We start from the raw sequence: 19027 nt of genomic DNA, 5'->3' as shown, positions 1-19027 counted from the left end.
AGACCTACATCCGGGACTTATTAGCTGCTGGGCTGATCCGGAACTCCACCTCCCCGATGGGTGCTGGTTAATTTTTGGTGGTAAGAAAGACGGCGGACTCCGTCCATGCATTGATTACAGAGGGCTGAACGAGATTACGGTTCACAACCGATACCCTCTGCCCCTGTTAGATTCAGTGTTCACGCCCCTGCATGGAGCCAAAATCTTTACGAAAGTGGATCTTAGGAATGCTTATCACCTGGTTCGGATCCGGAAGGGAGATGAATGGAAGACGGCATTTAACACCCTGTTAGGTCACTTTGAGTATCTGGTCATGCCGTTCGGCCTCACTAACGCCCCCGTGATGTTCCAAGCCTTGGTAAACGACGTCTTGCGGGACTTCCTGCACCGATTCGTCTTTGTATACCTGGACGATATCCTCATCTTTTCCCCGGATCCTGAGACTCATGTTAAGCATGTACGTCAGGTCCTGCAGCGGTTGTTGGAGAACCGGCTGTTTGTGAAGTGCGAGAAGTGTGAGTTCCACCACACTTCTTTGTCCTTCCTGGGGTTCATAATCTCCTCCAACTCCATCACCCCTGATCCGGCCAAGGTTGTGGCGGTGAGAGATTGGCCCCAACCAACAAGCCGTAGGAAGCTGCAACAGTTCCTTGGCTTTGCAAATTTCTACATGAGGTTCATTAAGGGCTACAGTCAGGTGGTTAGTCCCCTGACAGCCCTGACCTCCTCTAAGGTCCCCTTCACCTGGTCGGATCAGTGCGAGGCCGCGTTTAGGGAGTTGAAACGCCGGTTTTTGACTGCACCAGTTCTGGTGCAGCCCGAACCTAGCCGCCAGTTTATAGTTGAAGTGGATGCCTCTGACTCAGGGATAGGAGCTGTGCTGTCCCAGAGCAGGGAGTCCGATAAGATCCTCCACCCCTGTGCCTACTTCTCCCGCAGGTTGACCCCGGCAGAGAGGAACTATGACGTCGGCAATCGGGAACTACTAGCGGTGAAAGAGGTTCTTGAGGAGTGGAGACACCTGTTGGAGGGAGCTGCGGTACCATTTACGGTTTTCACGGACCATCGGAACCTGGAGTACATCCGGACCGCCAAGCGGCTGAACCCCAGGCAAGCCCGCTGGTCACTGTTCTTCGGGCGTTTTGACTTCCAGATCACCTACCGCCCCGGGACCAAGAATCAAAGATCTGATGCCTTGACCCGGGTACACGAAGAGGAAGTCAAAACCGAGCTGTCGGATCCACCGACAGGGCCAGTGGGACAGGGCCCTTAGGTGCATGTCCACTGTGAGAGACAACCATCATCCCCGAGTCCACTATCGTGGCCACCCTCACCTGGGACGTGGAGAAGACCGTCCGGGAGGCCCTGGCACGAAACCCGGACCCGGGGACCGGCCCTAAGAACAAACTCTACGTCCCACCAGAGGCCAGGGCCGCAGTCCTGGACTTCTGTCACGGTTCCAAGCTCTCCTGTTACCCAGGGGTGCGAAGAACCATGGCAGTGGTCCGGCAGCACTTCTGGTGGGCGTCCATGGAGGCTGACATCCGGGAATACGTCCAGGCCTGTACCACCTGCGCCAGCGGCAAGGCGGATCACCAGAAGACACAAGGACTCCTCCAGCCGCTACCGGTGCCTAATCGCCCCTGGTCCCACATCGGCCTGGACTTCGTCACGGGCCTCCCGTCATCCCAGGGCATGACTACCATCCTCACGATAGTGGACCGGTTCTCCAAGGCGGCCCACTTCATTGCCCTCCTGAAGCTCCCAACGGCCCAGGAGACAGCAGACCTCCTGCTCCACCATGTTGTACGTCTGCATGGGATACCAACTGACATTGTCTCGGATCGTGTTCCTCAGTTCTCCTCTCAAGTCTGGAGGAGTTTCTGCAGGGAACTGGGGGCCACCGTGAGCCTCTCGTCCGGGTATCATCCACAGATGAACGGACAGGCAGAGCGGGCGAACCAGGAACTTGAACAGGCCCTCCGCTGTGTGACCTCCGCGCACCCGGCGGCCTGGAGTGACCATCTGGCCTGGATCGAGTACGCTCATAACAGCCAAGTGTCCTCTGCTACCGGCCTCTCCCCATTTGAGGTGTGTTTGGGGTACCAACCCCCATTGTTTCCAATGGTGGAGGGAGAGGTCGGTGCCCCCTCGGTCCAGGCCCACCTATGAAGATGCCGTCGGGTGTGGTGCACCGCCCGCTCTGCCCTGTTGAAAGCCCGGACGAGGGCCAAGGCCGATGTAGACCGCCGGCGCTCCCCGGCCTGTGCATACCAGCCTGGGCAGGAGGTGTGGCTTTCAACATCCCCCTCCAAGTGGACTCCCCTAAGTTGAAGGACCGCTACATTGGCCCATTCAAGATCCTCAAGATCCTCAGCCCAGCCGCAGTGAAGCTGGGAGCTGTAGCTTCACTGCGGATCCACCCGGTTTTTCATGTTTCACATATCAAGCCACACCACACCTCACCCCTCTGCATCCCCGGACCGGCACTGCCTCCTGCCCGGATCATCGATGGGAAGCCTGCTTGGACGGTTCGCAGGCTCCTGGACGTCTGTCGAAAGGGCCGGGGGTTCCGGTATTTGGTGGACTGGGAGGGGTATGGACCCGAAGAACGCTCCTGGGTGAAGAGGAGCTTAATTCTGGACCCGGCCCTCCTGGCCGACTTCTACACCCGTCACCCGGACAAGCCTGGTTGGGCGCCAGGAGGTGCCCGTTGACGGCGGGGTCCTGTTGTGTGGGCCGCTGAAGAGGAGGTACTGCTGGCCCACCACCAGAGGGCGCCTTGCCTGAAGTGCGGGCTTCAGGCACGAGAGGGCGCAGCCACCTCACGGGAGCAGCCGGGAATGACAGCTGTCTCTCATCACCACCTGACAGCTGTCACTCATCACCACCTCATCACCATATCCATAAAAGCCGGGCAGCAACTCCACCTCCCTGCCAAGATATCGTCTACCAAACAGGTAAACTCTCAGCCGTTTTCTGGTGCCAAACGCACACAATTGTCTGGATTCTTTGCAGGCGTACCTGAGTATTATCTGCAGCTGGAGGCTGGGGTTTTTGGATCGTGAGGGAGACAACGGACTTTGCTCCTCACACCAAACTAGGATAAGTCACCAGGCGCTGCACGTTGTTGTACTGTGTTTGAGGTGGAGGTGTTATTCCCACCTGAAGAATGTGTTTGCTGACTGTTTACTGGGTGTGTACACATACCCACCATTAACTGTTTCTGCTTCCTGCCAGCAGTACCAGGTCTGACAGCTGGAGACGGTGGCCACCTGGGGACTCAGGACTTGGCGGCTCCGGTGTGCTTCAGACCCATTGGCAGTGGAAATCGTGTGGGGCCCGGCTCTTCTCTGGACAAACGTCTTCTATCCTTGAGCCTGCCCACACGTCACCTTTGTATATTGATTGCATACAAATTCTGTGATTGTCTGTATTCCGTTGTGCACATTCACAACAGTAAATTGTTATACTTTTGGCTCATCCATTGTCCGTTCATTTATGCCCCCTATTGTGGGTCCGTGTCACTACACTTTCCCAACACACTCACTTATTAAGTTTACAGTTTCGCTGCCGTGTTTAGTGGAACAACAACCTTATATATCATTACGGCGATACATCAACTCCTCAACTAAGTCTGAACTCGAAGCTAGACTGCCTGATGTCTTAGCTTCACATTTGACAAATACCCAGTCGATAGACAGACTTGTGGATAGTTTAAAACTCAGTGCTCAAAACTACACTCGACATGATTGCACCACCTGTGTTAAAACCGCACTCCCCCAAATCACAGTCACCTTGGTTCAATGATTTATCTGCATGACCTCAAGCATAAAGCAAGTGGTCTAGAACGGAAATGGCGTCGTTCAAAATTAGAAGTATTTCACCTTGCATGGCGTGATGCTATCTTAGACTATAAGCATGCATTATTGGCAACAAAGCGGACTTACTACTCTGATTTGATCAACAAAAACAAGCATAACTCAAAGTTCTTGTTTGACACGGTGGCAACACTTTTGCATGGACAACCACCTGTAGTTCGCTCTCCTTTTACAGCACAAGATTTCCTGGATTACTTTGGGAAGAAAATAGAAGACATCAGGTTAAACATATCCCGGCATGCCTTAATCCAGCCACTACACCCTGCTATTGATGTGGGCGCCACTACTGAGGTATTACCTAGATTTACAGAATTTGACAGTATTTCACTAGGCATGCTGACAAAACTCGTAATGTCAACAAAAAGCACAACCTGTTTATTTGATCCTATACCAACAAAACTGTTTAAGGATCTGTGGCCCACTCTTGGGCTGACTGTGCTGGAAATTATTAATCTTTAACTTCTGGATCTGTTCCTAAATGTTTCAAATCTGCAGTGATTAAACCATTACTTAAGAAACCTAATCTTGACCCTAGTGTATTGACAAACTATCAGCCGATATCAAATTTATCATTTTTCTCTAAAATTCTGGAAAAAGTGGTGTCACGGCATCTTACAGAGAATAATCTCTTTGAGCCACTGCAGTCTGCTTTTAGAAAATATCATTCCACAGAGACGGCTCTCACTAAAGTGGTGAATGATCTGCTTACAATGGATTGGGACACCACTATGGTTCTGTTGCTGTTAGATCTCAGTGCTGCATTTGATACAGTGGATCATCATATTCTACTTCATAGGCTGGAAAATCATTTTGGGATTACTGGGAGTGCCCTTGCATGGCTGACGTCATACTTGACCAGTCGTTCTCACTGTGTTTTGTACAGTAACACTACCTCTAACCTTAGTGACATGAAATTTGGGGTTCCACAGGGGTCTGTCTTAGGCCCCCTGCTTTTCTCCCCTTTATAGCACCCCTTGGGCACATATTGCGGCGTTTTGGGATTACCTTTCACTGCTATGCAGATATACTCAGTTATACATGCCGATAACTGCTGGTAATCTCGTTCACATAAATCCTTAGAAGATTGCCTTGCAGCAGTGAGAAGTTGGATGTCTAGAAACTTCCTACTTTTAAACTCTGATAAGACTGAATGATGGTTCTTGGTCCAGTGAGACATCGGCATCAATTTGACCAGTTAATGCTCAGCCTTGGCTCATGTGTCATACATCACACTGACAAAGTGAAGAAACTTGGGGTAATTTTTGTTCCTTCGTTGTCCTTTGGCCTCCACATTAGAAATATTACTAGGACTGCTTTCTTCCACCATGCATTTATCTCTTCTAGATTGGACTACTGCAATGTTCTATTTTCTGGTTTACCGCAGTCTAGCATTAGGGGTCTCCAATTGGTTCAAAATGCTGCAGCCAGACTTTTGACACGAAGCAGAAAGTTAGACCACATTACACTCATTTTGGCATCCCTTCACTGGCTTCCTGTCCCAGTGAGATCAGGGTGCAGGACTACTTTGTGTCCCTAAGGTGAATAAGAAGTCTGCGGGTCACAGAGCTTTCTCTTATCGTGCCCCTGTTCTGTGGAATGATCTCCCTGCGTCAATAAAACAGTCAGATTCTGTGGAGACTTTCAAGTCCAGACTTAAGGCGCACTTATTTTCCCTTTCATATGGCTAGCATACTGGTACAGTTTTGTTTTATGCTTTTTACTCTTTTAATTCATTTATTAGTAATTGGAGCGGGCCGCGGCCTCAACTTTACCTAACTTCTGAGTCTTTTAGTGAAGTTTAGGGCTAGTGGCCGGCGATCACCTTAGTATTTCTCTGTTTTTCTTGTTGTTTAATGCTGGCAAATTATACAGTATTTCTTGTCTTTCTGATGCCTGTTTCTGTTTTTTTTCTCTCTGTTTAAGGTGCAGCTCCATCCAGAGATGGGAGTTGTATTTGTGTTGGCGATCCTCCTGTCCTGTGCATCAGTAGCATTTCTTGTATATTCGTCTGTGAATTTTTCTGTAATTTATGTTTGTAGCATGGCCCAAGCAGAGGGTCACCCCTTTGAGTCTGGTCTACTTGAGGTTTCTTTCTCAGAGGGAGTTTTTCCTTACCACTGTTGCTCTGGGGGTTGTTAAGGTTAGACCTTACCTGTGTGAAGCGCTTTGAGGCAACTCTGTTGTGATTTGGCGCTATATAAATGAAAATAAATTGAAATTGAAACCTCATTCATGTCATTTCATGACTGTACATCTGTGACCATGGGTCATCTACAGAGGAACAGACGGATCATACTTGTATTGTCCGCTTGATAAGAGGGATTCAATAAAATGCGATGATTTTATATGGGGTGTGGTTTTATTTTTTTAAATACGTCCATGTCCTTCTTGATATCAGGCATTTTCCCACACCTTTTACAGGACAACAATTGTAGCTCAGTACTAAAGTTCCTGGCTGGCAATCACAGCTTGGAAAATGCAGGTTCGAATCCCATGGGTGGCATGTATTTTATATTTTCTTTATTTTCATAGCAGCTGCGTTACACATGCTGCAACTGCTCACAATGCACAAAACTGTCGCAGCATGCATCTTTTATTTTCACAATAGCTGTGCGATGTGTAACCACATTGCGCATCTGCTCGCACTGTGTTCACTCATCCACAAAATCATTGCAGCGGCATCGTGCATGCCTGCCTGTCGGCTTGATGTTTTTGTAGTTCGCTCATACGAGCTGTTCCGCTGTGATTCACCCTGATTTGTACTTAGTCGTACTATGTGTGATGGGGCCCTAAACATCTTTGTCCTCCCTCTTCTCCTCCTGCCTAGTGGTTCCATCCTCAGCATCCTTCACCCTATATGCACTGGGTTCCTCCTCTGCACGCCCAAACCATCTCAATCTCAACTCTCTGACTTTGTCTCCAAACCATCTAAAACGAGCTGCACCTCTGATATGTTCATTCCTAATCCTGTCCATTCTCATCACTCCCAAAGAAAATTGCAGCATCTTCAACTCTGCCACTCAAATGTAGGTTTGAACCTTGGCATTATGGCTCAACTTGTTAGTTTCCAAAGTTGCCTTTATTCAACAATACAACAACAGATCTTCAAGCTCAGTAAAGTGTTTTTCTTTTCTTACCTGTAACGGAGATCCTGACAGAATCACTCAGAGGGGAACTGATCTGTTGATTTGAAATGGTGGTCTCATATTGGCACTGGTAGAATCCCTCATGGCTAAAGTTCACACTGAGAATGGTGAAGGTTGTAGAATTTGAACTTGACGTTTGGGTCTTTCTCAATGACCCTGAAGTCTTTATCAGAGTAAATGTTCCACCTAAATGTGATGTTGATATCAAACATGAGATCCCAACATTGTTGCCCCAGGTAATGTTACCGACAGGGTTCATGCTGATTCTTGGCTTTGGAAGACTCACTGAAAAATAATACAGTAACAAACTGTGAAGTACCTTTGATCAGTTCTTTTTTAAATAACCTTTCCCATTTTATGTAATTTTGATAATGTATGATTGAATAAAACCTCTATTTTTTTCCCTCTCTTGTCAATGCAAGTCTTACACTGTCATTTAAGAAGAAGCTATTCTGACAGTATGAATTCATGAATACAGACGCTGGTGTGGTGCCTAATGAACAACAGGTTTTGTGACGGTGAAGGTATGAGTTTGTATTGACTGATGTATGTTTGCTAATGAGCCTGAAGTCATTGTCGGAACAAATCGTCCATCAAAATTGAAGAAACTTGGCATGCAATAAGTGATGTCAACATTTTTATCCCAGACATCGTCAACGGGTTTCAAGAAAATGTTTCAATTTTGGCAGCTCCCTAACACTATCCTACACCAACAACTCTGAGCCATCATTGGTAACCACACTGGAAATTAGCATACCACCAGCTCCCACAAATGGCGTCCACCTTGGTGCCCCCAGTCACCATACCAAGTTTGGTGTCGATCGCTGTGGAAGTTCACCCCGAACACAAATCGTTCCACATACATACATAGATTTTGCCTTTTATATATATATATATATATATATATATATATATATATATATATATATATATATATATATATATATATACACGAGGTCTATTAGAAAAGTATCCGACCTTATTATTTTTTTCAAAAACCATGTGGATTTGAATCACGTGTGATTGCGTCAGACAAGCTTGAACCCTTGTGCGCATGCGTGAGTTTTTCCATGCCTGTCGGTTGCGTCATTCGCCGGTGAGCAGGCTTTGAGTGAGGAGTGGTCCACCCCCTCTGCGGATTTTCATTGTCAGGAAATGGCGGAATGATTTGGGCTTTTTTTCCATCAGAATTTTTTCAGAAACTGTTAGAGACTGGCAGCTGGAAACCATTAGAAAAATTTATCTGGCTTTCGGTGAAAATCACACGTAATTCAAATCCATATGGTTTTTGAAAAAAATTATAAGGTCGGATACTTTTCTAATAGACCTTATATATATATATATATATATATATATATATATATATATATATATACATACATATATATGAATATATATGAATATTGTTTACAATTGACATTTTTCCACAGCCACAACTGCACTTGACTGAAACAGTCAACAAGTCAGAATAGTCAAAACTGCCCTTTGAAACACTCAGCACATGCTCAGAATGGCTGCGGCACGACACTGACTTATGGGCCACTGTCCAATGCTGACCCACAGGCTGCTGCCCAATGTTTGCTCACTGGCTACTGTCCGACACTTGCTCACTGGCCTTTGTCAGGTGAGCAATCGCCTGCCTGATGCTGACTCACTCATCTTCATAAAAAAAAAATCTTGGAGACTCCTGGCATCCTATGAGAAGGAGCCCACGTACCACAGTTTGAGAACCAATACGGTAAATCATGCACAGAGAAATGTGGCAACCATATTGCTGTAGCTGCAGTTCCATCACAGTGCATGTGGTCCGCCTCATCTGAGTAAGCTAATTCAACTTTCATTTAACACAAAGCCATTGAAGCAGTACCCAAGGATCCTACAGAAAAACCGAGGACAAAAACATCCAGTCATCGCCTTAGATGACTGGATAATGTCCAAGTCTCACAACCGTAGAGTTAGTGACGGTCACACGGCAATAGCTGAACAAAGGAAAAAAGTCACAAATCGTCGAGAAAAGGTGGACAAATGATCCTGCACTTTTTCCATCATGAAAAGCCTGTGAATCAAGAGCACAAAAGGAATGAAACAAAACTGAAACTAACAAAAGAAAAACGAAGCCAACGTCAACCTTGACACTTTAAACGAAATCAAAACGAAACATTCACATTGACATGACTGACAGTGGGTATGAGACCGAGCACAGCCAGCCTTGTCCTCATGTCCGCAGCACCTGCAACTGCAGGATGTGGTTGTCTTGACAACAGGTGAGAGATGTTTGTCTTCACAACAACAATGTATCTACACAAGCAGGCCAGCCACAAACAGCTGGACCATGCATAAATAGTTAAAGTAGTTGATAAAAAAAGGTTCTTGCCGCTACTGAAAAAATGAGGTGGGCTTCATAGATAATTGGCAAAGCTTCTGGGGAAAACCTGGTCTTGTTAGGAGAGATGGCATCCATCCCACTTTGGATGGAGCAGCTCTCATTTCTAGAAATCTGGCCAATTTTATTAAATCCTCCAAACCGTGACTATCCAGGGTTGGGACCAGGAAGCAGAGTTGTAGTCTTACACACCTCTCTGCAGCTTCTCTCCCCCTGCCATCCCCTCATTACCCCATCCCCGTAGAGACGGTGCCTGCTCCCAGACCACCAACAACCAGTAAAAATCTATTTAAGCATAAAAATTCAAAAAGAAAAAAATAATATAGCACCTTCAACTGCACCACAGACTAAAACAGTTAAATGTGGTTTATTAAACATTAGGTCTCTCTCTTCTAAGTCCCTGTTAGTAAATGATATAATAATTGATCAACATATTGATTTATTCTGCCTTACAGAAACCTGGTTACAGCAGGATGAATATGTTAGTTTAAATGAGTCAACACCCCCGAGTCACACTAACTGTCAGAATGCTCGTAGCATGGGCCGAGGGGGAGGAGTAGCAGCAATCTTCCACTCCAGCTTAAACAAAAACCTAGACAGAGCTTTAATTCATTTGAAAGCTTGACTCTTAGTCTTGTCCATCCAAATTGGAAGTCCCAAAAAACAGTTTTATTTGTTGTTATCTATCATTCACCTGGTCGTTACTGTGAGTTTCTCTGTGAATTTTCAGACCTTTTGTCTGACTTAGTGCTTAGCTCAGATAAGATAATTATAGTGGGCGATTTTAACATCCACATAGATGCTGAGAATGACAGCCTCAACACTGCATTTAATCTATTATTAGACTCAACTGGCTTTGCTCAAAATGTAAATGTGTCCATCCACCACTTTAATCATACTTTAGATCTTGTTTTGACTTATGGTATGGAAATTGAAGACTTAACAGTATTCCCTGAAAACCCCCTTCTGTCTGATCATTTCTTAATAACATTTACCTTTACTTTAATGGACTACCCAGCAGTGGGGAATAAGTTTCATTACAGCAGAAGTCTTTCGGAAAGTGCTGTAACTAGGTTTATGGATATGATTCCTTCTTTGTTATGTTCTCCAATGCCATATACCAACACAGTGCAGAGTAGCTACCTAAACTCCATGAGTGAGATAGATTATCTCATCAGCAGTTTTACATCCTCATTGAGCACAACTTTGGATGCTGTAGCTCCTCTCAAAAAGAAAGCCTTAAATCAGAAGTGCCTGACTCCGTGGTATAACTCACAAACTCACAGCTTAAAGCAGATAACCCGTAAGTTGGAGAGGAAATGGCTTCTCACTAATTTAGAAGATCTTCACTTAGCCTGGAAAAAGAGTCTGTTGCTCTATAAAAAAAAGCCCTCCGTAAAGCTAGGACATCTTACTACTCATCACTAATTGAAGAAAATAAGAACAACCCCAGGTTTCTTTTCAGCACTGTAGCCAGGCTGACAAAGAGTCAGAGCTCTATTGAGCCGAGTATTCCTTTAACTTTAACTAGTAATGACTTCATGACTTTCTTTTCTAAAAAAATTTAACTATTAGAGAAAAAATTACTCATAACCATCCCAAAAACATATCATTATCTTTGGCTGCTTTCAGTAATGCTGGTATTTGGTTAGACTCTTTCTCTCCGATTGTTCTGTCTGAGTTATTTTCATTAGTTACTTCCTCCAAACCATCAACATGTCTATTAGACCCCATTCCTACCAGGCTGCTCAAGGAAGCCCTACCATTAATTAATGCTTCGATCTTAAATATGATCAATCTATCTTTATTAGTTGACTATGTACCACAGGCTTTTAAGGTGGCAGTAATTAAACAAATACTTAAAAAGCCATCACTTGACCTAGCTATCTTAGCTAATTATAGGCCAATCTCCAACCTTCCTTTTCCTCTCAAAAATTCTTGAAAGGGTAGTTGTAAAACAGCTAACTGATCATCTGCAGAGGAATGGTCTATTTGAAGAGTTTCAGTCAGGTTTTAGAATTCATCGTAGTACAGAAACAGCATTAGTGAAGGTTACAAATGATCTTCTTATGGCCTCAGACAGTGGACTCATCTCTGTGCTTGTCCTATTAGACCTCAGTGCTGCTTTTGATACTGTTGACCATAAAATTTTATTACAGAGATTAGAGCATACCATAGGTATTAAAGGCACTGCGCTGCAGTGGTTTGAATCATATTTATCTAATATATTACAATTTGTTCATGTAAATGGGGAGTCTTCTTCACAGACTAAGGTTAATTATGGAGTTCCACAAGGTTCTGTGCTAGGACCAATTTTATTCACTTTATACATGCTTCCCTTAGGCAGTGTTATTAGAAAGCATTGCTTAAATTTTCATTGTTACGCAGATGATACCCAGCTTTGAAGCCAGAGGACACACCAATTAGTTAAACTGCAGGATTGTCTTACAGACATAAAGACATGGATGACCTCTAATTTCCTGCTTTTAAACTCAGATAAAACTGAAGTTATTGTACTTGGCCCCACAAATCTTAGAAACATGGTGTCTAACCAGATCCTTACTCTGGATGGCATTACCCTGACCTCTAGTAATACTGTGAGAAATCTTGGAGTCATTTTTGATCAGGATATGTCATTCAATGCGCATATTAAACAAATATGTAGGACTGCTTTTTTGCATTTATGCAATATCTCTAAAATTAGAAAGGTCTTGTCTCAGAGTGATGCTGAAAAACTAATTCATGCATTTATTTCCTCTAGGCTGGACTATTGTAATTCATTATTATCAGGTTGTCCTAAAAGTTCCCTGAAAAGCCTTCAGTTAATTCAAAATGCTGCAGCTAGAGTACTAGCGGGGACTAGAAGGAGAGAGCATATCTCACCCATATTGGCCTCTCTTCATTGGCTTCCTGTTAATTCTAGAATAGAATTTAAGATTCTTCTTCTTACTTATAAGGTTTTGAATAATCAGGTCCCATCTTATCTTAGGGACCTCATAGTACCATATCACCCCAATAGAGTGCTTCGCTCTCAGACTGCAGGCTTACTTGTAGTTCCTAGGGTTTGTAAGAGTAGAATGGGAGGCAGAGCCTTCAGCTTTCAGGCTCCTCTCCTGTGGAACCAGCTCCCAATTCAGATCAGGGAGACAGACACCCTCTCTACTTTTAAGATTAGGCTTAAAACTTTCCTTTTTGCTAAAGCTTATAGTTAGGGCTGGATCAGGTGACCCTGAACCATCCCTTAGTTATGCTGCTATAGACTTAGACTGCTGGGGGGTTCCCATGATGCACTGTTTCTTTCTCTTTTTGCTCTGTATGCAACACTCTGCATTTAATCATTAGTGATTGATCTCTGCTCTCTTTCATAGCATGTCTTTTTCCTGATTCTCTCCCCTCAGCCCCAACCAGTCCCAGCAGAAGACTGCCCCTCCCTCAGCCTGGTTCTGCTGGAGGTTTCTTCCTGTTAAAAGGGAGATTTTCCTTCCCACTGTCGCCAAGTGCTTGCTCATAGGGGGTCGTTTTGACCGTTGGGGTTTTTCTGTAATTATTGTATGGCTTTTGCCTTGCAATATAAAGTGCCTTGGGGCAACTGTTGTTGTGATTTGGCGCTATATAAATAAAATTGATTTGATTTGATTTGATATTACTGTTTCTGTATGGCAACGATGCTTTTAGTCCCACACATGGACAAGTCATCAGCGATACAAGGATGTTACGTACATCTCGTTGGAGCTTTAGTTATTGATCCGTTCAGATATCGTCAACATTCGTGCGTGACGTCAGACTTGGGAGGATGGACGAAGGTATACGACAGTCAGATGGAACGCTGATGTTACGGGAACTTTGCAAACAATAAGGAACCATCAAGACAGACAGCAAAATGAAATACGGCTGAAGTGAGGTTGTCATTGGGATTCGTTCACATTTTTCAGTTTGAAAATTCTGACGAAGCGCCAGCTGCAGGAACAAAGCTGGACAACAGTGACATGATGCCTCCAAAAGTGAAAGTAAGTCCATATTTCTTTATTCAGTTTGGCTTCGCTGTCCTTTGTTAGTGCCGTGTGACCGGGGCTTAACACTTGAAGTACCAGAACCTGATATAGTTAAACCTGTTCCAAAAGCATTGGCATTGCAAAACACCTCTATCCAGGGAACTCATGACTTCATGCCTTGATATCACAGACATTGTACCCAGAGACACAAAGGTTACTGCCATGATCTGTAAATCTTCCAACAAATTAGACACCTTCATGACAAACACATACATGTCTGATGACTGAGTCCAAGGAATCATGAGAAATCTTTCATCTTCTTGAAACAGGCCAAACACATACACCTAATCCATACAAGTACTGAATAATCCAATCCAATCCACTTTATTTATAAAGCACATTTAAACAGACCCGAGTCTCCAAAGTGCTGCACAACAAAAGCATAGACACGGAAAATAGCAATAATAACAATAATAACAATAAAATAGATAAGATAAAATAATACATAAATAAATAAAACCATGATAAAAAAAAATAAATAAGTGCAGAGAAGCCAAAATTGGAGTAATATGATCACACTTTCTGGCCCCTGTTAAAATTCAAGCCGCTGAATTCTGGACTAACTGCAGTCGGGAAAGTGCGTTATGGCTAATTCCCGAATAAAGTGCATTGCAGTAGTCTAAACGAGAAGAAATAAAAGCGTGCATGGCTTGTTCAAACAATTTAAAAGGGATAAAAGGTTTCACTTTTGATAAACCCATCCCTAATGAACACCAGAATTCACTCACAAGAGACACTGCAATGTATGTGACTATGCAAGCTATGATGCCCAGCAAGTGTTTGGAGATCCTGTGAATCCTCAGGATGCCCCACAGAACAGCATGGTCATTGGAATCAAATACCATGAAAAAGTAAACATTGGCTTGAACGGCACATCACCAATAGGTCAAAGAGTACAAGCAGAGTTGGAATGCGGATGATGGTTAACTTCTTGTATGTCACCAGAGCAGATATTGCTGCCACAGCTGTGTGTATGGGTTTGACACTGCAAATGAATATGATCTTGTATTTTTTCACATGCTGTGTGTTTGTGCTTAAATCTGCATCTGTTTTTCAAAAGTAGGTCTAATTACAGTCTTACAATCATGACACAACACGCCTACAACAAGAAATGGCCACCTTGAAGAACAGCTAAAACTCCACTCCAGTTCAGGGGGAGGTTGAGGGGTTTGGACAGGACTGTTTATTGGCTTTTTGGGCTTTTATTGCTGGACTTAAATTAAAAAAAGTGTAATTGGGGTGTGTTTTGGAGTGAAGTGTATAGACCATATAAAGAGTGGGTCTGTCACATACCCTGAGGGACTGCAATTAGACCCTTGTCATTTCTCATGCTTTGTGAAAAGGAAATCTTATTGATCAAAGCACATGTATGGAATTAGTTGCATATCATAATGTAAAACAATTTCAATATCTGCATGTTAAGGCGCAGTGTCAAACTCAAATGCACATTTACAGACAGTTTAAGTGGTTCAAAAACTTTCCTTACTTGAACAAACAGCACCGGCGTCTTCATCATGGTGACAGTTATGCTGCCCGAATCCTCTGTGCAAGCACTCAGCCAGAGAACTTTCACTTCCTGTACAGCCGACATTATCAAGCCAGATCTGACCGCTTCCTTGACCAAAGCTGGCTCGAGCAGTGGCTGTCTGTGCTGTCCCACAATTCAGTTGCCTGCAAAGCACTTCAGCATCCTGTATGTCCCAGCTGTCATCACAGACTGTTCCCCAGGTGTTATTATAATAGATTTCAACTCTTCCAGCGCAACGATCAGAGCCAACTAATCTGATCTGGACATCTGCAAACAGAACAAAGACATACTGACAGTGTAATACACGAAAATGTATGAGCCAGTCATCAATTTTGACCTAATCGGTATCACTTAAAGGGAAGAAGCGACACTTAGAATCCAGCCTCAGTGTACCATGGCCTACACAAAAATGTATGATAGACATCCCAGGGTGGTAGCTGTACCCAGGTACCGGTCAATGAAGAATTACACAGAGGTCATACTTTAAAAATGCTCCAATCATGTTGAAAACTATATCACATTACTTGTCTGATCATAACAATTCCAAAAAGGTATAGTTTGGACTATCTATGATGGAATGTTCTGGAGTTTTGGGGTAAATATGGCACAAATGGTGACATCAGTTTCAGTTTGTGCATGGGTCAAAAGTTAAAGTTGCGCCAATTTCAGTAAAAAAAAAAATTATGCAAATTATTGGTTGAAATAAAAGGATTAATAAATGGAATAGTTTTGACTGTGCTGAATGTTTGGTCTCCAAAGTAAAGGTCAAACAAGGTCAACATCCATTGGATTCTATCACATATGGGTAATTCTATGGCAACGGAATTACAATCTGACCTAATCTGTAGTCGTTAGATGCAGTATGTCCAGATTTTGCTGCTGTTGTAATTCCGTTACCATAGAATTGCCCATATGTTACCCTGTAACATGATCACTAAGCATGACAGATGGTACAAACTATTCCTTATTAGAAAACCCATTAACCCAAATAATTTGCTTTTTTTTTTTTTACTGAAATTGGAGCAACTTTAAATTTTGACCCCTGTACAAACTGAACTTGACCTGTATCACCACTTTTGCTGTTTTTATCCCATAACTCCAGAACATTCTGTCAAAGATATTCCAAAGTATACTTTTTTGGAATCCTTATGATCAGACAAGTAATGTGATATAGTTTTCAACATGATTGGAACATTTTTAAAGTTTGACCTCTGTGAAATTCTTCATTGTCCCCTATCTGGTTACAGCTACCACCCTGGGATGGCTATCATACATTTTCGATAACAGATAATCAGATAACTGAAAGGTTATCTTTGATAAAGCTAAAACGATAAACCACCAAAAATGTATCGGACGTTACGGATAACCGATGAATTCCAGTATTGTCTCCGATACACTTACAACTACTAACAAAATTGAGTTTTAACACTACGATCGCTTATGGAAGCAACAAAGGCGACAACAGACCCAAATAATGAGTCAGCATTCCTGTCTTTGAGCGCCCTGCCCCTGCTGGAAGCTCAAGTTTACTGCATGGCTTACAGCACAAACGCAGCTGAGAGGAGCCACAAATCTCAACTCAATCACAACACTGCCATCAGGTGGAGGTCTTGGAAAATAAAGCAATGCTGACTTATGGTTTGGTGTAAATAAAATGAATACTGATAGAATAACTCCATTAATGTCAATTCTGTCATTTGTGCAAAGTTAAGATATAACATATATCCCTTAATGTTGAATAATGCACTAATTCTGAAGTTTTGTAACAAACACAGACGGATGCATTCTGGGTAAAATGTGCCTCCGCTAACACTGATTGGTTGACTCATTCATTCTATGTAAACCAACATGTTAATGTGACGTGTGTCGTGTGTTGGTGTTTACAGATAAATGTGCTTTTGTAAAATATGGCATTTTTTATTTGTAAAAAAAAAGAAGGCATTTTAAAAAAAAAAGCCAAGTTGTAATTAGATAACCATCTGATATAACCGCTGTCGAAATAAATAGAACACTGCCGTGATCTGCTGGTGCCAGTGTGAGTTTTGGCCATTTTTCAGCCGATTTTTTAGTTGTGCGAGAATTTTTTGGATCGCACAGAGTTTCACATTAATCGCATGTCCTGCATCATTTAGTATCCATGGAGTAACAAGCTGTTTTTAACATCTCATGAACACCTCCTGATCGGCGATCGTATGGTCAGATGAAAATCAAACCTGTTTGATATTCTGGTTGGCCATCGTGAGGGTATCCCGCTGCTGAAGCATTACAAGCGTCCAACCTCTCACACTGTGCCTGTGCAAACACCGCAGACCTGTCTTGTAATTTATTTTGTTTTTTGTTTTTTTTTACCTTTGATGTGTCCCATCGAGAGTTTTTGTAAATTAAGTTTGAAAAAAAAGCTTCTGTTTACGTTTTCCTTCTGAAAACACAAATCTGACGTGTGGTTTTTGAATGTACAATGTGTGTGAGAACATAAACCGTGTGCTCTGAACTTTTACACCGTGCGGTTCTATGATACAGTTTGAGCTGGAATCGAGTACAGTGAATGAAAATATCAGCCCAGCTTCAGGGCGAATACTGCCATGAACACTACTAGCCAGTAAATGGCAGTAGAGACCTTGAAAACTTGCCAAAACAAAATTCCAGATAATCTGTGTGTCTGCTATGTTTAAGTTGCGTGGAATTTAATAAACGCAAACACAATAACAATGTCTATCAACCCAGAGAATATATTCACAAGAGTTTTAGGCAGTAGAGTTTAATGCTGTTGTCCGTGGAGCCTGATCAGAGTGTCCCAAATGCATTTCTCATGTCGTGAACATACTGAGATTACCCTATCCTTCCCATAATGCACCTGGACACAGCATGTCCACACTAAAACCTTAAAAATTAGCGCATTACTTTAAAACTAAAACATATATCTGATATTTTCACTTTATAAAACTTCAGACGTGACGTTAATTTGAATAACTTGTCCGAAATTAGTTTGGTTAAAATTTGAACCATAAGTTAAAAATGTATGCCTCTGGATGACTTGGGTGATAGTTCCCGCGTATCAGTATGGGGTTAAAAGAAATGAGTGTTTTTTTTATTGTTTTTTTTTGGTGACCAGTTCTCCTTTGTCTGCAGAGGATAGAGTGGTTTCTTCTAGAAGTAGCTCTCCTCTGTTTGCAGAGAGAAGAACTACACATCTGCTACAAAACATTTAACAGGTAGGTGCTCAACTGATTTGAAATTTTCTAAATGTTTGTAGCTGTTCAGCTTTGTTTACCATGTTAATGGTCTAAAAATTATGGGACAAAAATTTATCGTAAGATAATTAGTCCGATAATGGTTTTCAAAGTTATCTGAAAAAATAATCCGATAATGAAAACATTATCTTCGATAATATCGGTTATCGGATTATTGGAACTGTGCCCACCACTGAGGCCATGGTACACCGAGGCTCTTCCCCAGCACCTTTCGATCTCAAAGGCCAAGAACCCAGAGACATGTATGTCACTGCCGAGAAAAGTCCATGTCTGTACGAGTTCAGTTCTTTCACCACACAAATACACTTCTGATGGCTGAATCCAGGAAGTTGTTAAAAGCCTGAATCTTAGTCTTGATCTAGGACAATCTCAAACAAAGGCACTCTGATTCTTCACTTAGCTTCTCAAGTGTTGTAATCACAGCATTGTCTGCAAAGTCAAGGTCAGTAAACATTTCCTTGCCAGCAAAAGCACCCATATCTTTGGTTTCCACAACCCTGCCCAACATCCAGTCCACACAAGCATTGAACAGTGTAGGAGTGAAAACACAACCCTGATGATGCCAGTTTTCACTGGGCTCACTATAATGCCCAGTAGCTTCTTGGGGATCCCACAAATTCTCATTCTATGACTACCCGCAGGTCTAAAATGTGGTCAACAGTAGACGTCTTGGGTGTGAAGCCAGACTGTTGTGGTTGCTGAGCAGAAAATAGCTGAAACTGAGTCCTATTGCGAGATGTGTTGGAGTGATGTGTGTAGACCATGTAAAGAGTGGGTCTGTCACGT

The 19027-nt window shown here is 43.1% G+C and overlaps 1 protein-coding gene across 1 annotated transcript in view; it reads right to left on the bottom strand.

Moving 5' to 3' along the window:
• Positions 1-19027, bottom strand: part of LOC117528719 (immunoglobulin superfamily member 1-like) — a 170895-nt gene that overhangs the window by 56456 nt on the left and 95412 nt on the right. The window contains exon 7 of the mRNA XM_034191355.1: positions 7019-7312. Within this exon, the coding sequence (XP_034047246.1) occupies positions 7019-7312 (294 nt within the window). The remainder of the gene's footprint in view (positions 1-7018; positions 7313-19027) is intronic.

Source organism: Thalassophryne amazonica, chromosome 16 (assembly GCF_902500255.1).
Source record: "Thalassophryne amazonica chromosome 16, fThaAma1.1, whole genome shotgun sequence".
Taxonomy (NCBI): domain Eukaryota; kingdom Metazoa; phylum Chordata; class Actinopteri; order Batrachoidiformes; family Batrachoididae; genus Thalassophryne; species Thalassophryne amazonica.
Note: the sequence above shows the minus strand (reverse complement) of the source record. Positions and strands in the feature narration are given on the sequence as shown.